We start from the raw sequence: 19,764 nt of genomic DNA, 5'->3' as shown, positions 1-19,764 counted from the left end.
AAAATTGGGCTCCCTGTCTAAATACGGCCTATTATAGTAGAAATAGTGCCTCCCACAATGCAGATGATGGCTGCCGGTGAGGAGCAACTGCAGAAAATATAAGTCAACTGCAGTTGAAATGTCATGAACTTTGATCACATGGTTGTTGTAAAGTTCATGTAGGCACAAGTTGGACAATTTGTATTCCCATAATGCAACACACTTTGAAAGGTGGTGACCAATGATGATTATCTGCTTGAATGCACACGCCCATTGTATCGATGACAGACATTACCATAGAATATACACAGTCAAACATACAGTAGCCAAGTGCACAGACACACACACATACAGTTTTGTTCAGGCAGTACCCACATTTCCCAGTTTTGTTTTTTTAAATCTGTCATGCCATTAAATCTTGTTAAGGAGGCCTACATACAAACAATTATTGGGAATTGATTGTAAGTTAATTAAAAGTACTTAATTGTTCAACCAAAGATTTTTCAAACTAAGGTTTTAGCGCATCTGTTTCTGTGACAAACTAATATTTCAGACTCATAGTATACTTCCTGGTTCAATCAGCTGTTTTCCCCCGTTTGGTCAAAGGGTGTCCTTGGCCAGAGGTGCACACTGTTATTGATTGGTTTGATGTCACTGCAGAAGTCCACTTTGCTTATGTTTATTATTGTGTGTGTATTGATTTATATAAATGTTCAAATTTCCGAAATATTTACTAGAATGTATAGAGATTAAGTTTATGATAACGTGTTTATCATTGAGACACTTACCTGTGGTTGAAGGAAATGTAGCCTACCCCTGTTATTGAACTAGATGGTAGGCTTGAAGCAAATTTACACACACACACACACACACACACACACACACACACACACACACACACACACACACACACACACACACACACACACACACACACACACACACACACCTGTCACGCCCTGACCGTAGAGAGCCTTTTTATTTCTCTATTTGGTTAGGTCAGGGTGTGATTTGGGTGGGCAGTCTAGATTATGTTTATCAATGTTTTTTTTTATTTCTATGTTGGCCTGATATGGTTCCCAATCAGAGGCAGCTGTCTTTTGTTGTCTCTGATTGGGGATCATATTTAGGCAGCCTTTTCCCACTGGGTTTTTGTGGGATCTTGTTTTTGTATAGCTGCTTTGAAGCCTGCAGAACTTTACGTTTGTTTTTGTATTTTGTTGTTTTGACGGTGTTCATTTAAATAAAGAGAACATTTTCGCCTGCCACCCTGCGCCTTGGTCTCCTTCTTCAGACGAATGTAACAACACCATGTAAGGGTACTCTAGTTATTCTATGTAACTATGCAATTTTCTGTCAAACAGACAAAATGTCCACATGAATGAGCTCCATATATAAACTATACAGTCCTTTCTGTGATCAACAAAAATGACTAGCTACCCCCAACAGACCACATCCTTTTGAAGGGGACATTTGTTGTTCACTGTATGAAGAAGAAATGTTGAAGAAATGTTGCTCCATATATAAACTCCCAGTAATTTATTGGGTATTTACCAACGCTTCGGTATCACTGTGCCTTCTTCACTGTGCCTTCTTATGGATCTATTTTATCAAATAGAACCAGAATTACTCTAGTGCTTTAGGCGATGGAGAGGCCAACAATCTCTAGAATGCAATGAAATAATGTAAAATAGTTGCAATAAATAAAGACAATTCCTTATAAAGAGTGAATCTTATGAGCATTTAGAGAGCACTGAGAGCAGGGAACATTCCTATTAGCCCCTTTTTGTAAGCTACAATTGTATCTAAGGAAGTAAGTATTTTCCAGTAATCTCAAAAAACAATGTAATTCTGACAGTTGAAACGATTGTCTTTTGTGTGATATAAAATAGATTTTATAACAAGATAGAAAATGAGGTAGTCTGGCCCTGGTAACGCTTTAGTCGAGAAAGCCAACAAATAATGCGTTGATGCTCGTTATAAGCATGCATGATCCTTTATAATTACATTGTAAGGGGACAGAATTCGATACATGCTTATCGCAAGTGTTATAATGCATTATAACCACATCATACTTGTCACACCATTTGGCTATATTACTTGGCTGCTGAACGGAGGAACTGTGCGGGTTGCCGTAGCCATATATACAGTCATTGGCCGTAGCTCTCCTCAATGACTGCTGGAAAGATGGCGACAGCACCCAAACCGGGGAGCTGCAACTCTGCAGGGGGATAAAAAAACTTCGCAGAAAGACGCCTTTTCGACCAGCTCTTGCAAAAAGAAAACGTGCAAACAGCGTTTAAACTGTTATGGTCATGGATGGTCCCATGCACCACTAGAACCGAGGATTTGTCGACCTACTATGGAGCCTCCGGATAATAACGAACCTAGCAGGTAGGCGAATAATCAGTGCGATTTCGTGAAAATAAAGAAACTACACAGCCGGGGTTTAGCTAGCTGCCACATTGTGAGCTGAACGTGACAACCCAAGCGGGTCAATTGGCGCGCTTGCGCATTTATAGGCAACCACCTACTGTCAAAAAGTGAGCCGCGTACAGTTGCAACATTTTTGCAGCGTTCAAGTTGCAAAGTTTTTAGGAGATAAATCTGTTCTCTGAAATATCACTTTGCACAGTGTTTATATTTGTTGTGGAATTCCTGGAGGATGGAGGAAATGCTTGCCTTTTGAAAGTGGTAACTATTTTCACTTCACATTGGATTTGCAACATCAAAAGGCAGCTAGCTAGTTTTCTAGGCTAGTCAACTAGCTATGTGGCTAACGTTGCTTTAGCGCTTCGTTGTTTATTGTTCACAGTTTTGTCGAAGTGGCAAGTTACTTCATCCTTGCAAAGTTTGGTATCGTTTTTCACCAGGATTGTGGTAACACTTTCTAGATGTATGCACAACATCTCAATAGAACTGTATTTGAAACATGAGTTGAAATGTTGCACTCATTTTCTTGATTTGTTAACCAACGTTAGCTAGCTAACTTTAGCCTGTTAGCTAGGCAGTTACCTAGGCTGTACGTCACAACTAGTTAGCCAACTTTGCTGGTGACCGGTTCAAGTAACTATTCAGTGGCTGGGCTGATATGCTGTCTTGCTATGACTTCTTGGACGGAGGAAGTTGATGGGGAAACAACTCATGTTTTGAAATGTGTGATATAGTTTTCCTAGAAATGGAAGCTGTTCTCAGAAAGAAATGCACGTAGCTGTGCCGTGTGGCTCCGTTGGTAGAGCATGGGGCTTGCAACGCCAGGGTTGTTGGTTCGATTCCCACCGGGGACCAGTACGAACAAGTACGGCTAATGGCGTCTGCTAAATTACAAAAATCCAAATGTTTGTTGTAAGTTACAATGTGGAACATGGATTACTAGATATAATAGCCCACTGATTGCTTAGATTGATTGCAAATGTGTAATATATGCTAAATTATATACTGGGTGGTTTGAGCCCTGGATGTTGATTGGCTGACAGCCGTGGTATATCAGACCATATACCACGGGTATGACACGGGCACGGTGATGCTGTTTTAAAATGAAACACAATACCTTGCTCTTGTTAAAGCTTTTAGAATTGATTTGTTTTATACCACGACTAACGGCTGTGTCCAGGCACTCGGCGTTGTGTCGTGCTCGGGAACAGCCCTTAGCAGTGTTACATTGGCCATATACCACACCCCCTGGGCCTTATTACCTGTTTACCCAGCCAGGAATTTCCTGCGCGCTGTTGTCTATGATCATTCATCATGTACACAGTGCAAGCATCAGGGAAAATATTGGTTCCCAGCTTGAGCGAATGGAACTAGTATTGCAGTATATCCAATGATGCCTGCTCTTTGTTCGGGGAGAGAATGTTCACGTGTTTTCTACTAGAGCATCTTTGAAGCTTTTCACATGCCATTTGTTATTAGTCAGGGACTGTATGTACACTCTGTATGCTCTGGAATCCATTGGAAAATGCCCTCCGAGTTAAATTATAATGGTTCTAGAATCTGCTAAATCATATATTTCTAGATTCTATAAAGCAATTTTGGAATGAATGCTCACGGAACAGTTTTTTTCATGTGATTTTTATTGTCAATGATTGTGTATTAGTTTAGATTGCGGCAGCATCACACTACTACAGATATTTCATTGCCAATTGTTTCTAGCTGTTTTTCGTGCCAGTGGAATGCATGCTGTTGAATGTTTTTCCTTCTATGTACGTCCTTTCTGACCCCACACGACGTCATCACGCTTGTTTGCTCCCGGTGACAGATTCTCTGGAATCCAATGTTATGTCTCTCTCCCCTCCTCCTTCCCCTCCTCCCTCCCTTGAAGCATTTTAAATGTCATTTTTTATTGGACCTTTATTTAACTAGACAAGTCAGTTAAGAACAAATAATTATTTACAATTATTTAAATAATTATCTACAAGCATGCAACAGTGCCTGGCCTACACTGCATGGCTTACTGAATTGAACAGATAGCAGTCAACAGCATGTGCTAAATCGTGTTCAATGCTTTCAAGTGTGGTTCTTGATTATGGTCTGTGTCATCACTTTGATCGTTCCGGCTGACTGTGTTTTCAATCCAAGTCTTCTTTGCAAGCACACAGACTTGTCTTGATGTCGAGTCACTGTACTGGTGATGTCAGACTAGCCTAGTCCCACATTTGTTTGCACTCTTTCCAACTCCATTGCTCTTGTTGTCAAGCTGAAAATGGCATGACCATTAGTTTAAGTAGCTGGCGGGATGCCACAGGCTGTTGAAATCATTGCCTATAGTGTGCATCCCAAATGACTCCCTATTTAGTGCAATACTTTTGACCTGGTAAAGTTAAAAAATTGTGCACTATGTAGGGGATAGGGTGTCATTTGGGACCTAAGCATAGTTATGCAGCATATGAGTGGGGACTGGGGAGCTTGAAGTTCCCCTCTCCCAGGAATCAGTTTGTGTACTGCTCATTTTATTTGTGTACTGCTCATTTTATTTGTGTCCTAACTCATAGGTGTGTCCCACACAGCACCCTATTTCCCCTTAGTACACTACCTCTTTACACTACCTCTTACCAGAACCCAATGGCACCCTGTTCTCTAAGTAGTGCACTACTTCTGACCAGGGCCCATAGGGCTGGAACTGGGATTGCATTGGGCTTGAATATTTGAGCGATGATGTCATGGTGTCAATCTTAAAGTTATAAGTTCCAACAAAGCTGTGTCCCAAATGAGGAAATGGCACTCTATTTCCTACGGGCCCTGGCCAAAAGTAGTGCACTATATAGGCTGCCATGTGGGACACAGCCCCTATGCTGAACAGAGACAAACAAGGCACATGGTTGTGCAACTGTCTGTCATCTGGAGTTAAGGTCACCCCTGTCCCTAGCTATTAAAAATATTGCCTAGTCAGACCATTATTCTGTTCCAGCTGGCTGATGGATGGTATTAGATGGCTACTGTTTGGCGTATCACAGAGAATTTTAGACCAACCTTAACTTGTCCATACTTCCCCAACAATGTGTACACCGCCATCTTGTCCATTTTAAAGTATTTTCTTATTGATCGAGACCGGTGCGTGTCATCATGAGGGGGTAGTCTTACCCTGGTCCAGTCAGTGTGCCCCCTCCGCAAAATACCGCTGGGCTAAAAAATGAAGTTTAGTAATTAATTTAACATCTGAATTATTATTATTTTTTATCTGAGGGGGCACGTGTCTTTTGTGCCCCCTATGGGCATGAGGGGTGGCAGGTAGCCTAGTGGTTAGAGTGTTGGACAAATAACCGAAAGGTTGCTGGATCTTAATCCCTGAGCTGACAAGATAAAAATCAGTTGTTCTGCCCCTGAACAAGGCAGTTAACCCACTGCCCCGGTAGGCTGTCATTGTAAATAAGAATTTGTTCTTAACTGACTTGCCTAGTTAAATAAATAAAGGCTACATTTTTTTTTAAGTACTTTTTTTTTTTAAGAAATTGGTTGTCTTCCAAGTCAGGAATTGAGGAAGTATCACCAAGTTAAGGTATGTCAAATTCTCTGTGCTACGCCAAACATGACCTAACCTTTAATGCTAATGGAACATCCCATTAGCCCCTTACAATCTGCAGCTACCCTGTCCCTGACTGTGCAAGACCACATCATTTGCAAGCATGGTTAGAAATGCATATGCAATTTACTCACTAACTATTCATTGCTGCTGCCAACCATTGCAGGGAAGGACAGGATGGAAATCTTTTGTCAATGCTGTTTTGGGATTCTGGCTGGCCCAGTAGCATTCAGGCATTCTCCCACAAGCATTCCATGGATTTCAGGATAGTGCTGCGTAGAGAAGATGATAGCCATCTCATGGCCCAGAGCAGGAGGAGCCCTTGGCTAGAACTCGTTAATGCAACTCTGTCGATGGAACACTCAGGACCCACCCACCCAAGCATTCCCAGCCTACAGCCCATCACTGCCCTTCAGGCTCCATCACTGCTTCAGGGATACAAGGCTACAAAGCTCTCATCATAGCACTGTTAAAGACGTCTGCCACTTAGTATTTTTGTTTTTCTCTCCGTCTCTCTCTAATAAACAGCTGCTGCATTTGCATTTGCACGCTTGGAAAAGACTGGTGCGCATCATGCCACACCATGTGATTCAGGAAGGAAGTGTCCTAAGGTTATTCAGGCCATAATCATTACATGATTGTCTGATTACATTACTCCCTAGCAGTGTTTCCTCTGGAAAGGTTGTAGAATTTTTGTTGAAGTACTGAGAAGCTCAGCTCTGGTGTGTTTTTAAAAGGACTTTCTACTCCAAAATGACTGAAAATAGAATTATGCTGACGCTGTTTAAAATATTATTTCCACCTCCAGAAATGAGCCCAATAACATATTGGTAAAATGATTTCACATATTAGAACATGCATATATCCTATACATGGTCCATATTATCAGGTATGCTATTAGCAATAAGCATTATGACCTGTAGCCCAACTGAAAATAGGCTGAAGCATGGGGTTGCCTATCTGCATTTACCGTATTGGGCTAATCATTAGCAAGATCTCAAATGTGATCCTTCTACTAGTTAGCATCCTATTGATGAATTTTATGTCCCAGAAAATGTGCATAAACACAGTGAATATAATGTAGGCCTACCTGTTACAATAACTTTGAGTAACACGCTCCCTGCCTGTAGTTTTCACTGAAGCCACTTCAATGTCACAATTTCCCCCCAACACTTTTCCTGTTTGCCACTACTCTTGCTAAAAATTTTTTTATAATAATCTGTCTCCTCACAACTTAAGTCACATCCCCCAAAAAGATGTTGAGGTAGGGTGGCGTTTTACCCCAAGTAACCCTAGAATTGTCTTACATTTAGCCCCACTCTCCGATATGCACTAGGCAAATTGTGATTGGAAGAATTGTTGTGCATTGAATGTATGTTCCCCTCTATGGCACACGTAACTGGAATGCCCCTTGAGAGGAATATTTCTCTCACACAGAACACACAACAAGCCGACTAGGTAACTAGATAAACTATTCTACTGTGGGATTGTCTGGTTGTTCTAGTCATTACTCTTTTCGTTTGCAGAGAAAGTCAATGTGAACTGTTCTAGCATCTTCAAATTGGTGTTGTGGCAATGATTTTTGTCGTGGCACAGTGCCAAATCTAAATGACTGCAGTGGAAACACTGCACCCTAGCTAGTACTGTTTGGCTTTAGCAGGGAGGGCAAGCTTCTCACCACTTTTTTTCTCCTGTCCCTGTTGTCTTTCACTGTTGTGTATTATGCCATGTGTTGTGTGGACCCCAGGAAGAGTAGCTGCTGCTTTTGCAACAGCTAATGGGGATCCTAATAAAATCCCAACTCATATCGTCAGCCAAGGCTGTGGTTGCCTTTTCTGTGTTCTATGTGGCAATCAGAGGATTCTCGGGGTTAGACGTGATTCTCGGGGTTAGACGTGATTCTCGGGGTTAGACCCTCTGTTCTCCCATGGATCTGAAACATTGGCAGGGCATTCCAATCCAGGCATTACAGTTCTAGATTTCAGTTTTAAATGCCACCAGCTGGTCTCTTGGGATGCAATGTCATGTTTCATTGTTGTCGTAAGTACTGTGCAGCAAGCAGCACCAAAAATGATGAATTTCCCTTTTTTTGCAAAATTATTTTGATCAGGGTTCAAGCGCATTCTTCATGCAATCAAAGCTGTGTGTGGGCATGGCTGTGTGGGCATGGCTGTGTGGGCATGGCTGTGCTTGTGTGTGTGGTGCTGTCCGATGTAGGGCTGTGGTATTTTTCACATTTCTGACGGTATTTGACAGTATTTTAGGTTTTTGATTAATGAAAGCCCTACATTTGCTTTATGAGTAGTGCGTGACCATAGGGTGGCAACACGTATATTCTAAATTATTTCAATGGGTCTTTCTCCATTCTGATTGGTTTATACTGTTCAATTCAACTTCAACCTAAAATAACTTCTTGCATTTCCATCAGTTTCTGCATTTCCTGCACTAATTTGAGATCATTTCCACACTGCCACGAAATGGGCAAAATACTAGGCCTTATTTTTAACCAGATGTTGCAATTGCGATTTAGATCAAAACACTTGGGTGAACTTTTGGAATCATGGAAATAGAATGTTTATTCTAATTCTATAGTTAGAATATAATAGTGGGCACTTTGAATACAATAGTGGGCACTTTGAATACAGTGTTGGACATGACAACAAATGAAAATGCCATGGACGCGTTATTGTGACAGGGTAGGAACCAAAGTGATGTTCAGTGTTTCCTAGGGAACCCTATAATCTTTGGCTACATTAAATCTTTATTCATGTAGCCAACATATTCATGCTTTGCCTATTCCTCTTTGATTTAGAAGATACTGTTGCACAAACAACATGTTGATTTAGGCCTCCAAGGCACTGGTATCAGGCTGTATTAGCTAGCTACATTTGCTCTGACTCAGTATTGGTGGCTAATGAAAAGTACTAACACAATTTAGCTTAACTTGCTAAGAAAATACAAACTAGCTGTTTGCAGATGTAAGAAACACAAACTAATATTGTAATTATAGAACGCTTGTGGACTTATATTAAGATCAAAGTGGAAACAACATTGTTGCATGTGCTGCATTGACCATGCAGGCTGAACGCAAGCGTCTCGTGGTCGAGCAACAACAACATGCTCTCCTTGAGTGGAGTGGGAGAGTGACTCAAGTAGCGGAATCAACTATACAAATGGGCGTTACACACGGCGTATCACATTTAACAAACCAAACATTCAAATAAAGTTATAGAAGGTAAAGTTAAAAACCCAAACCGGTCCCCGCATCAATACCGGTCTATATAGTAAATTACGGTATACCGCCCAGCCCTAGTCCAATGTTGCTATATCAAATCAAAGTTTATTTGTCATGTGCGCCAAATACAACAGGTGTAGACCTTACAGTGAAATGCTTACTTACAGGCTCTAACCAATAGTGCGAAAAAAGGTGTGTGGGTAAGTAAAGAAATAAAATAACAGTAGCGAGGCTATAAAAGTAGCGAGGCTACATACAGACACCGGTTAGTCAGGCTGATTTTGAGGTAGTATGTACATGTAGATCTGGTTAAAGTGACTATGCATATATGATGAACCGAGAGTAGCAGTAGTGTAAAAGAGGGGTTGGCGGGTGGTGGGACACAATGCCGATAGCCCGGTTAGCCAATGTGCGGGAGCACTGGTTGGTCGGGCCAATGGAGGTAATATGTACATGAACGTATAGTTAGTGACTATGCATATAAGATAAACAGAGTAGTAAGAGAGGGGTTGGGCGTCAGTCACACATTCACACTGTTTTCTGAACAGGCTGGGGTCCGGTTTGGCCTGTTCTGTTCTTCTAATTTTCTTCTGGTTTAGTGGCAGATATTCCGCTGTCATCTTACTGGTGTTACAGAGAATGTTGTTGAGGAGCTAGAGACACCGATACATTCAACACAAGAATGGTAATTGCATAACACTTGCATAGAATTAAAAAGAAACTCAATTGCACCTTTCAGTAATTCCAAAGCTGTAGCCTATGTTCTGACATAGTGGTTTCAGATAAGATCCATTACTGAGTTTTTTTGCAACCTTAAATCTTTCCAGAGTGGAGTGTGGCATCATCACGTTCACGTGTGGTTGTGTGAACCATAGTAAGCTTCTGCATCCGATGGAGCTTTTCTGTCATTCTTCCTCACTACAGTGAAAAGTGGGCAACAGGCACATGCTTTCTTGTAAAAGTGACTCAGAAATGCTCCTCCCTAAAAATAAAAATCCTCCTTGTCAATTGTACAAGAATGACACATTTTTGCTGAGAGCTTGTTGCTCCTGCAAAAATAATCCAGCCAATCCCCCCCTCCGGCCCCCTCCTAGCTGAACAATCATTCAATTTGTTTTTTAAGGCAATAGGCATTGTGAGCAAGGGAGTGTTCCAAATGGCACCCTATTCCCTATGTAAGGCACTACTTTTGACCAGGGCCCATAAGTAGTGCACTTTTTAGGGAATGATGTGCCATTTGGGACATAATCCAAGTGTGCTGCTCTCAAACATATGACTATTTTACACCATTTTAAAGACAAGACTCTCGTTAATCTAACCACACAGTCCGATTTCAAAAAGGCTTTACAACGAAAGCAAAACATTAGATTATGTCAGCAGAGTACCCAGCCAGAAATAATCAAACACCCATTTTTCAAGCTAGCATATAATGTCACAAAAACCCAGAAGACAGCTAAATGCAGCACTAACCTTTGATCTTCATCAGATGACACACCTAGGACATTATGTTATACAATACATGCATGTTTTGTTCAATCAAGTTCATATTTATATCAAAAACCAGCTTTTTACATTAGCATGTGACGTTCAGAACTAGCAAACTTCCGGTGAATTTACTAAATTACTCACGATAAACGTTTACAAAAAGCATAACAATTATTTTAAGAATTAGAGATACAGAACTCCTCTATGCACTCGATATGTCCGATTTTAAAATAGCTTTTCGGTGAAAGCACATTTTGCAATATTCTCAGTAGATAGCCCGGCATCACAGGGCTAGCTATTTAGACACCCAGCAAGTTTAGCACTCACCAAAGTCAGATTTACTATAAGAAAAATTTTATTACCTTTGCTGTTCTTCGTCAGAATGCACTCCCAGGACTTCTACTTCAATAACAAATGTTGGTTTGGTCCCAAATAATCCATACTTATATCCAAACAGCGGCGTTTTGTTCGTGCGTTCAAGACACTATCCGAAAGGGTAAATAAGGGTTACGAGCATGGCGCATTTCGTGACAAAAAATGTCTAAATATTCCATTACCGTACTTCGAAGCATGTCAACCGCTGTTTAAAATCCATTTTTATGCCATTTTTCTCGTAAAAAAGCGATAATATTCCGACCGGGAATCTGCATTTACGTAAACAGACGAAAGAAAATAAATTATGGGGTCGACTCGGGCACGCGCCTAAGCCCATAGTACTCTGATCGGCCACTTGCCAAAAGCGATAGTGTGTTTCAGCCAGAGGCTGCCTCGATATCGTTCAGCTTTTTCCCGGGCTCTGAGAGCCTATGGGAGCCGTAGGAAGTGTCACGTTAGAGCAAAGATCCTCAGTCTTCAATAAAAAGAGCCCAGATGAACAACAACTTGTCAGACAGGCCACTTCCCATATAGAATCCTCTCAGGTTTTTGCCTGCCATATGAGTTCTGTTATACTCAGACACCATTCAAACAGTTTTAGAAACTTTAGGGTGTTTTCTATCCAAAGCCAATAATTATATGCATATTCTAGTTACTGGGCAGGAGTAGTAACCAGATTAAATCGGGTATGTTTTTTTTATCCGGCCGTGTCAATACTGCCCCCTACCCCCAACAGGTTAATGGCCTTGCCTACACCTAGCAACTTTTTAAAAATTATATGAGCAAAACCTATTCTATTTTATTTGGAAAGGCAGGCCATACAAAATTTAAACGGGCCTACAGTGGCTTGCTAAAGTATTCCTTGGCATTTCTCCTATTTTGTTGCCTTACAACCTGGAATTAAAAAGACATTTTTTTTTAGGTTTGTATCATTTGATTTACACAACATGCCTACTAGAGGTTGACCAATTTAATCGACATGGCTGATTTTAATTAGGGCCGATTTCAAGTTTTCAGAACAATTTGCATTTTTGGATGCTGATTATGGCCGATTACATTGCAATCCACGAGGAGACTGCGTGGCAGGCTGTTACGCGAGTGCAGCATCAAAAGGACCTTGTGGCTGCAAGGAGCCAAGGTAAGTTGCTAGCTAGCATTAAACTTATCTTAAAAAAACAACCTTCACATAATCACTAGTTAACTACACATGGTTGACGATAATACTAGTTTAACTAGCTTGTCCTGCGTTGCATATAATCAATGCGGTGCCTGTTAATTTATCATCGAATCACAGCCTACTTCAACTTCGCCAAACGGGGGATGATTTAACCTGTTTAGGATGGGGGCAGTATTTTCACGGCCGGATAAAAAACGTACCCGATTTAATCTGGTTATTACTCCTGCCCAGAAACTAGAATATGCATATAATTATTTGATTTGGATAGAAAACACCCTAAAGTTTCTAAAACGGTTTGAATGGTGTCTGTGAGTATAACAGAACTCATATGGCAGGCCAAAACCTGAGAGGATTCTATATGGGAAGTGCCCTGTCTGACCATTTCTTGTCCTTCTATAGCCTCTTTATCGAAAATAGAGGATCTCTGCTGTAACGTGACATTTTCTAAGGCTCCCATAGGCTCTCAGAAGGCGGCAGAACGGGGAATGATGACTCTGCAGTCCCTGGGCGAAAAACAGTAGGGGTTTTGGAAAGTGGTCGTTCTGAGAACAATGACACTGGCGCGCGCGTGCATGTGAAGACTCCATTTTCTATTTTCAGTGTTTGAACGAAAACAAGGTCTCCCGGTCGGAATATTATCGCTATTTTACGAGAAAAATCGCATAAAAATTGATTTTTAAACAGCGTTTGACATGCTTCGAAGTACGGTAATGGAATATTTTGAAAAAATTGTCACGATACGCGCCGGCGCATCACCCTTCGGATAGTGTCTTGAACGCAAGAACAAAACGCAGCTATTTGGATATAACTATGGATTATTTGGAACCAAAACAACATTGGGTGTAAAGTAGAAGTCCTGGGAGTGCATTCTGACGAAGAACAGCAAAGGTAATCCAATTTTTCTTATAGTAAATCTGAGTTTGGTGAGTGCCAAACTTGGTGGGTGTCAAAATAGCTAGCCATGATGGCCGGGCTATCTACTCAGAATATTGCAAAATGTGCTTTCACCGAAAAGCTATTTTAAAATCGGACGCTGCGATTGCATAAAGGAGTTCTGTATCTATAATTCTTAAAATAATGTATGTTTTTTGTGAACGTTTATCGTGAGTAATTTAGTAAATTCACCGGAAGTTTTCGGTGGGTATGCTAGTTCTGAACGTCACATGCTAATGTAAAAAGCTGGTTTTTGATATAAATATGAACTTGATTGAACAAAACATGCATGTATTGTATAACATAATGTCCTAGGAGTGTCATCTGATGAAGATCATCAAAGGTTAGTGCTGCATTTAGCTGTGGTTTTGGTTTTTGTGACATTATATGCTAGCTTGAAAAATGGGTGTGTGATTATTTCTGGCTGGGTACTCTCCTGACATAATCTAATGTTTTGCTTTCGTTGTATAGCCTTTTTGAAATCGGACAATGTGGTTAGATAAAGGAGAGTCTTGTCTTTTAAAATGGTGTAAAATAGTCAAATGTTTGAAAAATTGAAGTTTTGGGATTTTTTAGGTGTTTGTAATTCGCACCACGCTCTCATTGGATATTGGCGAGGCGTTCCGCTAGCGGAACATCTAGATGTAAGAGGTTTTAACAAAAGCACATTCGTGAATAAAGCACAATCGTTGCACCAATGTGTATCTAACCATAAACATCAATGCCTTCTTAAAATCAATACACAAGTATATATTTTTAAACCTGCATATTTAGTTAATATTGTCTGATAACATGAATTTATTTTAACTAGGGAAATTGTGTCACTTCTCTTGTGTTCAGTGCAAGCAGAGTCAGGGTATATGCAGCAGTTTGGATCACCTGGCTCGTTGCAAACTGTGTGAAGACCATTTTTTTCCCCCCTAACATAGACTGTAATTAATTTGCCAGAATTTTACATAATCATGACATATAATTGAAGGTTGTGCAATGTAACAGCAATATTTAGACTTAGGGTTGCCACCCGTTCAATAAAGTACGGAATGGTTCCGTATTTCTCTGAAAGAATAAACGTTTTGTTTTTGAAAAGAGTTTCTGGATTTGACCATATTAATGACCTAAGGCTTGTATTTCTGTGTTTATTATAATTAAGTCTATTATTTGATAGAGCAGTCTGACTGAGCGGTGGTAGGCAGAAGCGGGCTCGTAAGCATTCATTCAAACAGCACTTTACTGCGTTTTCCAGCAGCTCTTAGCAGTGCTTGAGGCACAGCGATGTTATAACTTCAAGCCTATCAACTCCTGAGATTTGGCTGGCAATTCTAAAGTGCCTATAATACTAAAGTTCCAATAAGAACATCCAACTACAACCTAAAACTTCTTAACTGGGAATATTGAACCACCAGCTTTCATATGTTCTGAGCAAGGAACTTTAAAGTTAGCTTTTTTACATGGCACTTTTACTTTCTTCTCCAACACTTTTTTTTTCTTCATATTTTTATTTTTTTAACCAAATTGGGCATGTTTCATTATTTACTTGAGACTAAATAGATTTTATTTATGTATTATATCAAGTTAAAATAAGTGTTCATTGTTCATTCAGTATTGTTGTAATTGTCATTATTACATACATTTTTATTTTTTTACATTTATTTAAAAAAAAATCAGTATAGGCTTTTTTTTGGGTCCTCCAATAATCGGTATCGGGATTGAAAAATCATAATCGGTCGACCTCTACTTCTTTCCCCAAATGCAGGTGTGCCAAGCTTGTAGTGTCATACCCAAGAAGACTTGAGGCTGTAATCGCAGCCAAAGGTGCTTCAACAAAGTACTCAGTAAAGGGTCTGAATACTTACCTTAATGTGATATTTCATTTTTTTATGTTTAATACATTTGCAAAATTTCTAAAAAGCTGTTTTTGCTTTGTCATTATGAGGTATTGTGTGTAGATTGAGGGGGGGAAAAACAAATCAATTTTGGATAAGGCTGTAACGTAACAACATTTGGAAAAAGTCAAGCGGTCTGAATACTTACCGAATGCACTGTATAACAACCAGCCTTTCACATCACAAGCACACAGTAGCATAACCAAGTTACAGGATTTAAACCGTAATATAACAGTCAGCTACTCTAGTAGTGTATATGTGCAGCCTTCTTTTCCCCACTAAAATGAAGTGCAAGGTTGATTCAAAGTGTTTGAGGTGACCAGGACATGGGTGTGTCCTCCGACGGATACGAAGAAGCCGGTGGTGGTAGTTCTGGGGCCTGGCCAGCTTGCACAGCTAACTGGTCATTCTGGGCAAGCTGCAGTGACAAAGGCAGAATCCTCCCTGTATGACTCACAAGCTTTCAGCACCAGCTGTCAGAGCAGCTCACAGATCACTGCACCTGTACATAGCTCATCTGTAAATAGCCCATCCAATCTACCTCATCCCCATACTGTATTTATTTATTTATCTTGCTCCTTTGCACCCCAGTATCTCTACTTGCACATTCATCCTCTGCACATCCTACCATTCCAGTGTTTCATTTCTATATTGTAATAACTTTGCCACCATGGCCTATTTATTGCCTTACCTCTCTTATCCTACCTCATTTGCACATGCTGTATATAGATTTTCCTACTGTATTATTGTATGTTTGTTTTATTCAATGTGTAACTCAGTGTTGTTGTATGTGTCGAACTGCTTTGCTTTATCTTGGCCAGGTCGCAGTTGCAAATGAGAACTTGTTCTCAACTAGCCTACCTGATTAAAGGTGAAATAAAAACATTTAATAAAAAAAAGTGACTGGAGTGGAATTGGGGCTATAGAGTGATCAGTTTCCATTTCTACAGTTCGGTATAAGCAGTCAGCAGATGCAACTTGCATACCAAAGAGACCCATTGACTAACTGGAACATTATCCCAGCCTGAATGATGCTGGGGATTAGGGCTGGCCCCAACAACAACAACAATATCTGATGACTGAGAGTAGTCTGTTCTTTCAACTAATCGATTTGTGTATTTTTCCATAAGATCTGCATCTGATGGTCAGTCTGGAGGGAGGGAAGAGGCTGCCTCAGCATTCATGCGCTCTTTCTCCCTCTGAGAATGACGGGGACACAATCTTCCAGCTAATGGCGGAACTCGAGTCGCACTTCATTATTTCTGCCTCATTCACCAATTCATGTTACTCCTATGACCAGAGAACACAGTATTCCTTGATATTAAAGACAAAAGCCACCAATAATAACACACAAGCCTATTGATTCACTTTGTAGCGTGAGGGGATAGCCTGGGCTGGAGAGGGTGTTATATGGTTTGTAAATTTGCTGAACCATTCTGAATAAAATCTTAAACATGAACTCACCCATGAAAACAGCAGCCCTTTCCTCTATTTGTTGACAGTCGCTCTCTCGTCATTGTTTAGAAATCTCCTTCAGTAACCTATCAAGCTGTGAAAGCTGCTGACACAAGCTCTGGCCAGCGGTAGGCCTATAGGTGCACTTGATTTACTCTCTGGACCTGCCGGGTAGGCGGAGTTTATAACTTCTGACACATGAGATGGCTGGATGGAACAGTTTTGACTACCAGGTGCACAGGGCAGCTGAATCAAGTGCACTACTGCAAACAGCGCCATTTCCGCGGCCTCTGAAATGGGTTAGTCCACGGAAACAGGCGTTTATCAGACGGGTGTCTCATACCCCATGAAAATCAATTTGCGACAGCTCGACTAAAGAGATCTCTGTCAACCAACAGCATATTGACCAAACAATCGACCATAAATGGGGTCAGCTCTACTGGGGATACTCCAGTAGTGGAATGGTTGGTTGTCTGATTGTGGAGAGTCTGTGAAAGCTGTCACCTAATTGGCCTGTGAGTGGATTTTTTTATTTTTATGTTGAATGGCAAAGGAAAAAGTCCTAATTCTTCATATTCCTTTTGGAAGTCCTGTAGGATAATTTTGCCGATATTAACTGTGAGTGGTTGGTATTGGGGGGGGGGGCACACGCACGCCCAGCAGGAGATATGGGGCGTGACAGAACTTGTGCGTGTGACCTCAGGTTAGTTAGTCATCATAGCCTATGACCTAGTTACACTAAGAAGTTTTGGTTGTGAGGGACATGGCAGAGCTCCACACTAGAGGTCGACCGATTATGATTTTTCAACGCCGATACCGATTTTATTGGAGGACCAAAAAAAAGCCGATACCGATTAATCGGTATTATTATTATAATATTTTTTTTTGTATATTTATTTATTTGTAATGACAATTACAACAATACTGAATGAACACTTATTTTAACTTAATATAATACATCAAAATCAATTTAGCCTCAAATAAATAATGAAACGTGTTCAATTTGGTTAAAATCATGCAAAACAAAGTGTTGGAGAAGAAAGTAAAAGTGCAATATGTGCCATGTAAGAAAGCTAACGTCTAAGTGCCTTGCTCAGAACATGGGAACATATGAAAGCTGGTGGTTCCTTTTAACATGAGTCTTCAATATTCCCAGGTAAGAAGTTTTAGGTTGTAGTTATTATAGGACTATTTCTCTCTATACAATTTGTATTTCATATACCTTTGACTATTGGATGTTCTTATAGGCACTTTAGTATTGCCAGTGTAACAGTATAGCTTCCGTCCCTCTCCTCGCTCCTACCTGGGCTCGAACCAGGAACACATCGACAACAGCCACCCTCGAAGCAGCGTTACCCATGTAGAGGAAGGGGAACAACTACTCCAAGTCTCAGAGCGAGTGACGTTTGAAACGCTATTAGCGCGCACCCGCTAACTAGCTAGCCATTTCACATCGGTTACACCAGTCTAATCTTGGGAGTTGATAGGCTTGAAGGGGTGGGTATAATTTGTGGAACGTTCCAACAGGAATCTGTTCCAAAAAACGTAAAGTAAAAGGTTGCCAACCAACAACGCATACAAAGTAGCAACACATACAAACCTAGCAGCCGAATAGGCATCAACTCACCACGTAGCTTATTCTTAATGTTTGTCCATAGGCAACCAGAGTGAGGACAGACATTTTTCGGAATAAACGTGATGAGTGAAAAACGCAATGAAATAGACCACTCCCTACCCGGTATCTTATTCTGCCGCCATACAACTTTGTATGCGTTGTTTTTTTGGCAACCTTGTTATTTACGAAGTTTTTGGAATAGATTCCTGTTGGAACGTTCCACAAATTATACCCACCCGGCTTGAAGTCATAAACAGCTTGAAGCACAGCAAAGAGCTGCTGGCAAAACGCACGAAAGTGCGGTTTGAATGAATGCTTACGAGCCTGCTGCTGCCTACCACTGCTCTATCAAATATTAAATCATAGACTTAATTATAACATAATAACACACAGAAATACGAGCCTAAGCTCATTAATATGGTCGAATCCGGAAACTATCATCTCGAAAACAAAACGTATTTATTTTTTTTTTTCAGTGAAATACGGAACCGTTCCGTATTTTATCTAACGGGTGGCATCCCTAAGTCTAAATATTCCTGTTACATTGCACAACCTTCAATGTTATGTCATAATTACGTAAAATTCTGGCAAATTAGTTCGCAACGAGCCAGGCAGCCCAAACTGTTGCATATACCCTGACTGTGTGCAATGAACGCAAGATAAGTGACACAATTTCATGTTAGCAGGCAATATTAACTAAATATGCAGGTTTAAAAATATATACTTGTGTATTGGTTTTAACTTCTATGGGCTAGACCTGCGGGACACAGCCAGTGAAATTTCAGGGCGGCAAATTCAAAAACAACTTTCATAATTCAACTTTCTCAAACATACAACTGTTTTACACCATTTTAAAGATACACTTCTCCTTGATGTAACCACATTGTCCGATTTCAAAAAGGCTTTACAGCGAAAGCAAACCATTATATTATGTTAGGAGAGTACATGGAAAATGGCTGTGTGATTTATTTTTTGTCAAAGCAAGGACGTGTCAATAAAACCCAAAACACAGCTAAATGAAGCACTAACGATCTTCATCAGATGACACTCCTAGGACATTATGTTACACAATACATGTATGTTTTGTTCGATAAAGTTCATATTTATATCCAAAAAAGCATTTTACATTTGCACGTGATGTTCAGAAAAAGTTTTCCCACCAGAACGTCCGGTGAATGTGCACATCAATTTACAAAAATACTCATCAACGTTGACAAAATACATAATTATTTAAAGAATTATAGATAGACTACTCCTGGATGCAACCGCTGTGTCAGATTTTAAAATGGCTTTACGGAGAAAGCACATTTTTCAATATTCTGAGTACATAGCTCAGCCATCACGGTGAGCTATACAGACACCCGCCAAGTTCGGGACAACCTAAACTCAGAATTAGTATTAGAAATATTCTCTTACCTTTGCTGATCTTCGTCAGAATGCACTCCCAGGACTGCTACTTCCACAAGAAATGTTTTTTTTTTCTTCTCGAAATAATCCATATTTATGTCCAAATATCTCAGTTTTTGTTCGTGCGTTCAGATCACTTATCCAAAGGCATAACGCGCGAGCGCAGAACCAGAGACAAAGTCAAAATGTTCCATTACCGTA

General features: G+C 40.4%; 1 protein-coding gene across 7 annotated transcripts in view; it reads left to right on the top strand.

Moving 5' to 3' along the window:
* Positions 1-2,120: 2,120 nt before the first annotated feature.
* LOC106611248 (mitogen-activated protein kinase kinase kinase 4) overlaps positions 2,121-19,764 on the top strand; it is an 82,149-nt gene continuing 64,505 nt past the window's right edge. For 4 of the 7 annotated variants that reach the window (XM_045687015.1, XM_045687012.1, XM_045687016.1 and 1 more), the window contains exon 1: positions 2,121-2,373. In XM_045687015.1, coding sequence (XP_045542971.1) covers positions 2,342-2,373 — 32 coding nt within the window. In that variant the 5' untranslated portion in view covers positions 2,121-2,341. Of the gene's footprint in view, positions 2,374-2,501; positions 2,674-19,764 lie in introns of those variants that run through there. The other 3 variants (XM_045687024.1, XM_045687021.1, XM_045687019.1) reach the window with 1 other exon arrangement.

Source organism: Salmo salar, chromosome ssa01 (assembly GCF_905237065.1).
Source record: "Salmo salar chromosome ssa01, Ssal_v3.1, whole genome shotgun sequence".
NCBI classification, from domain to species: domain Eukaryota; kingdom Metazoa; phylum Chordata; class Actinopteri; order Salmoniformes; family Salmonidae; genus Salmo; species Salmo salar.
The sequence above is the reverse complement of the archived record's forward strand: the minus strand, read 5'-3'. Positions and strand labels throughout refer to the sequence as shown.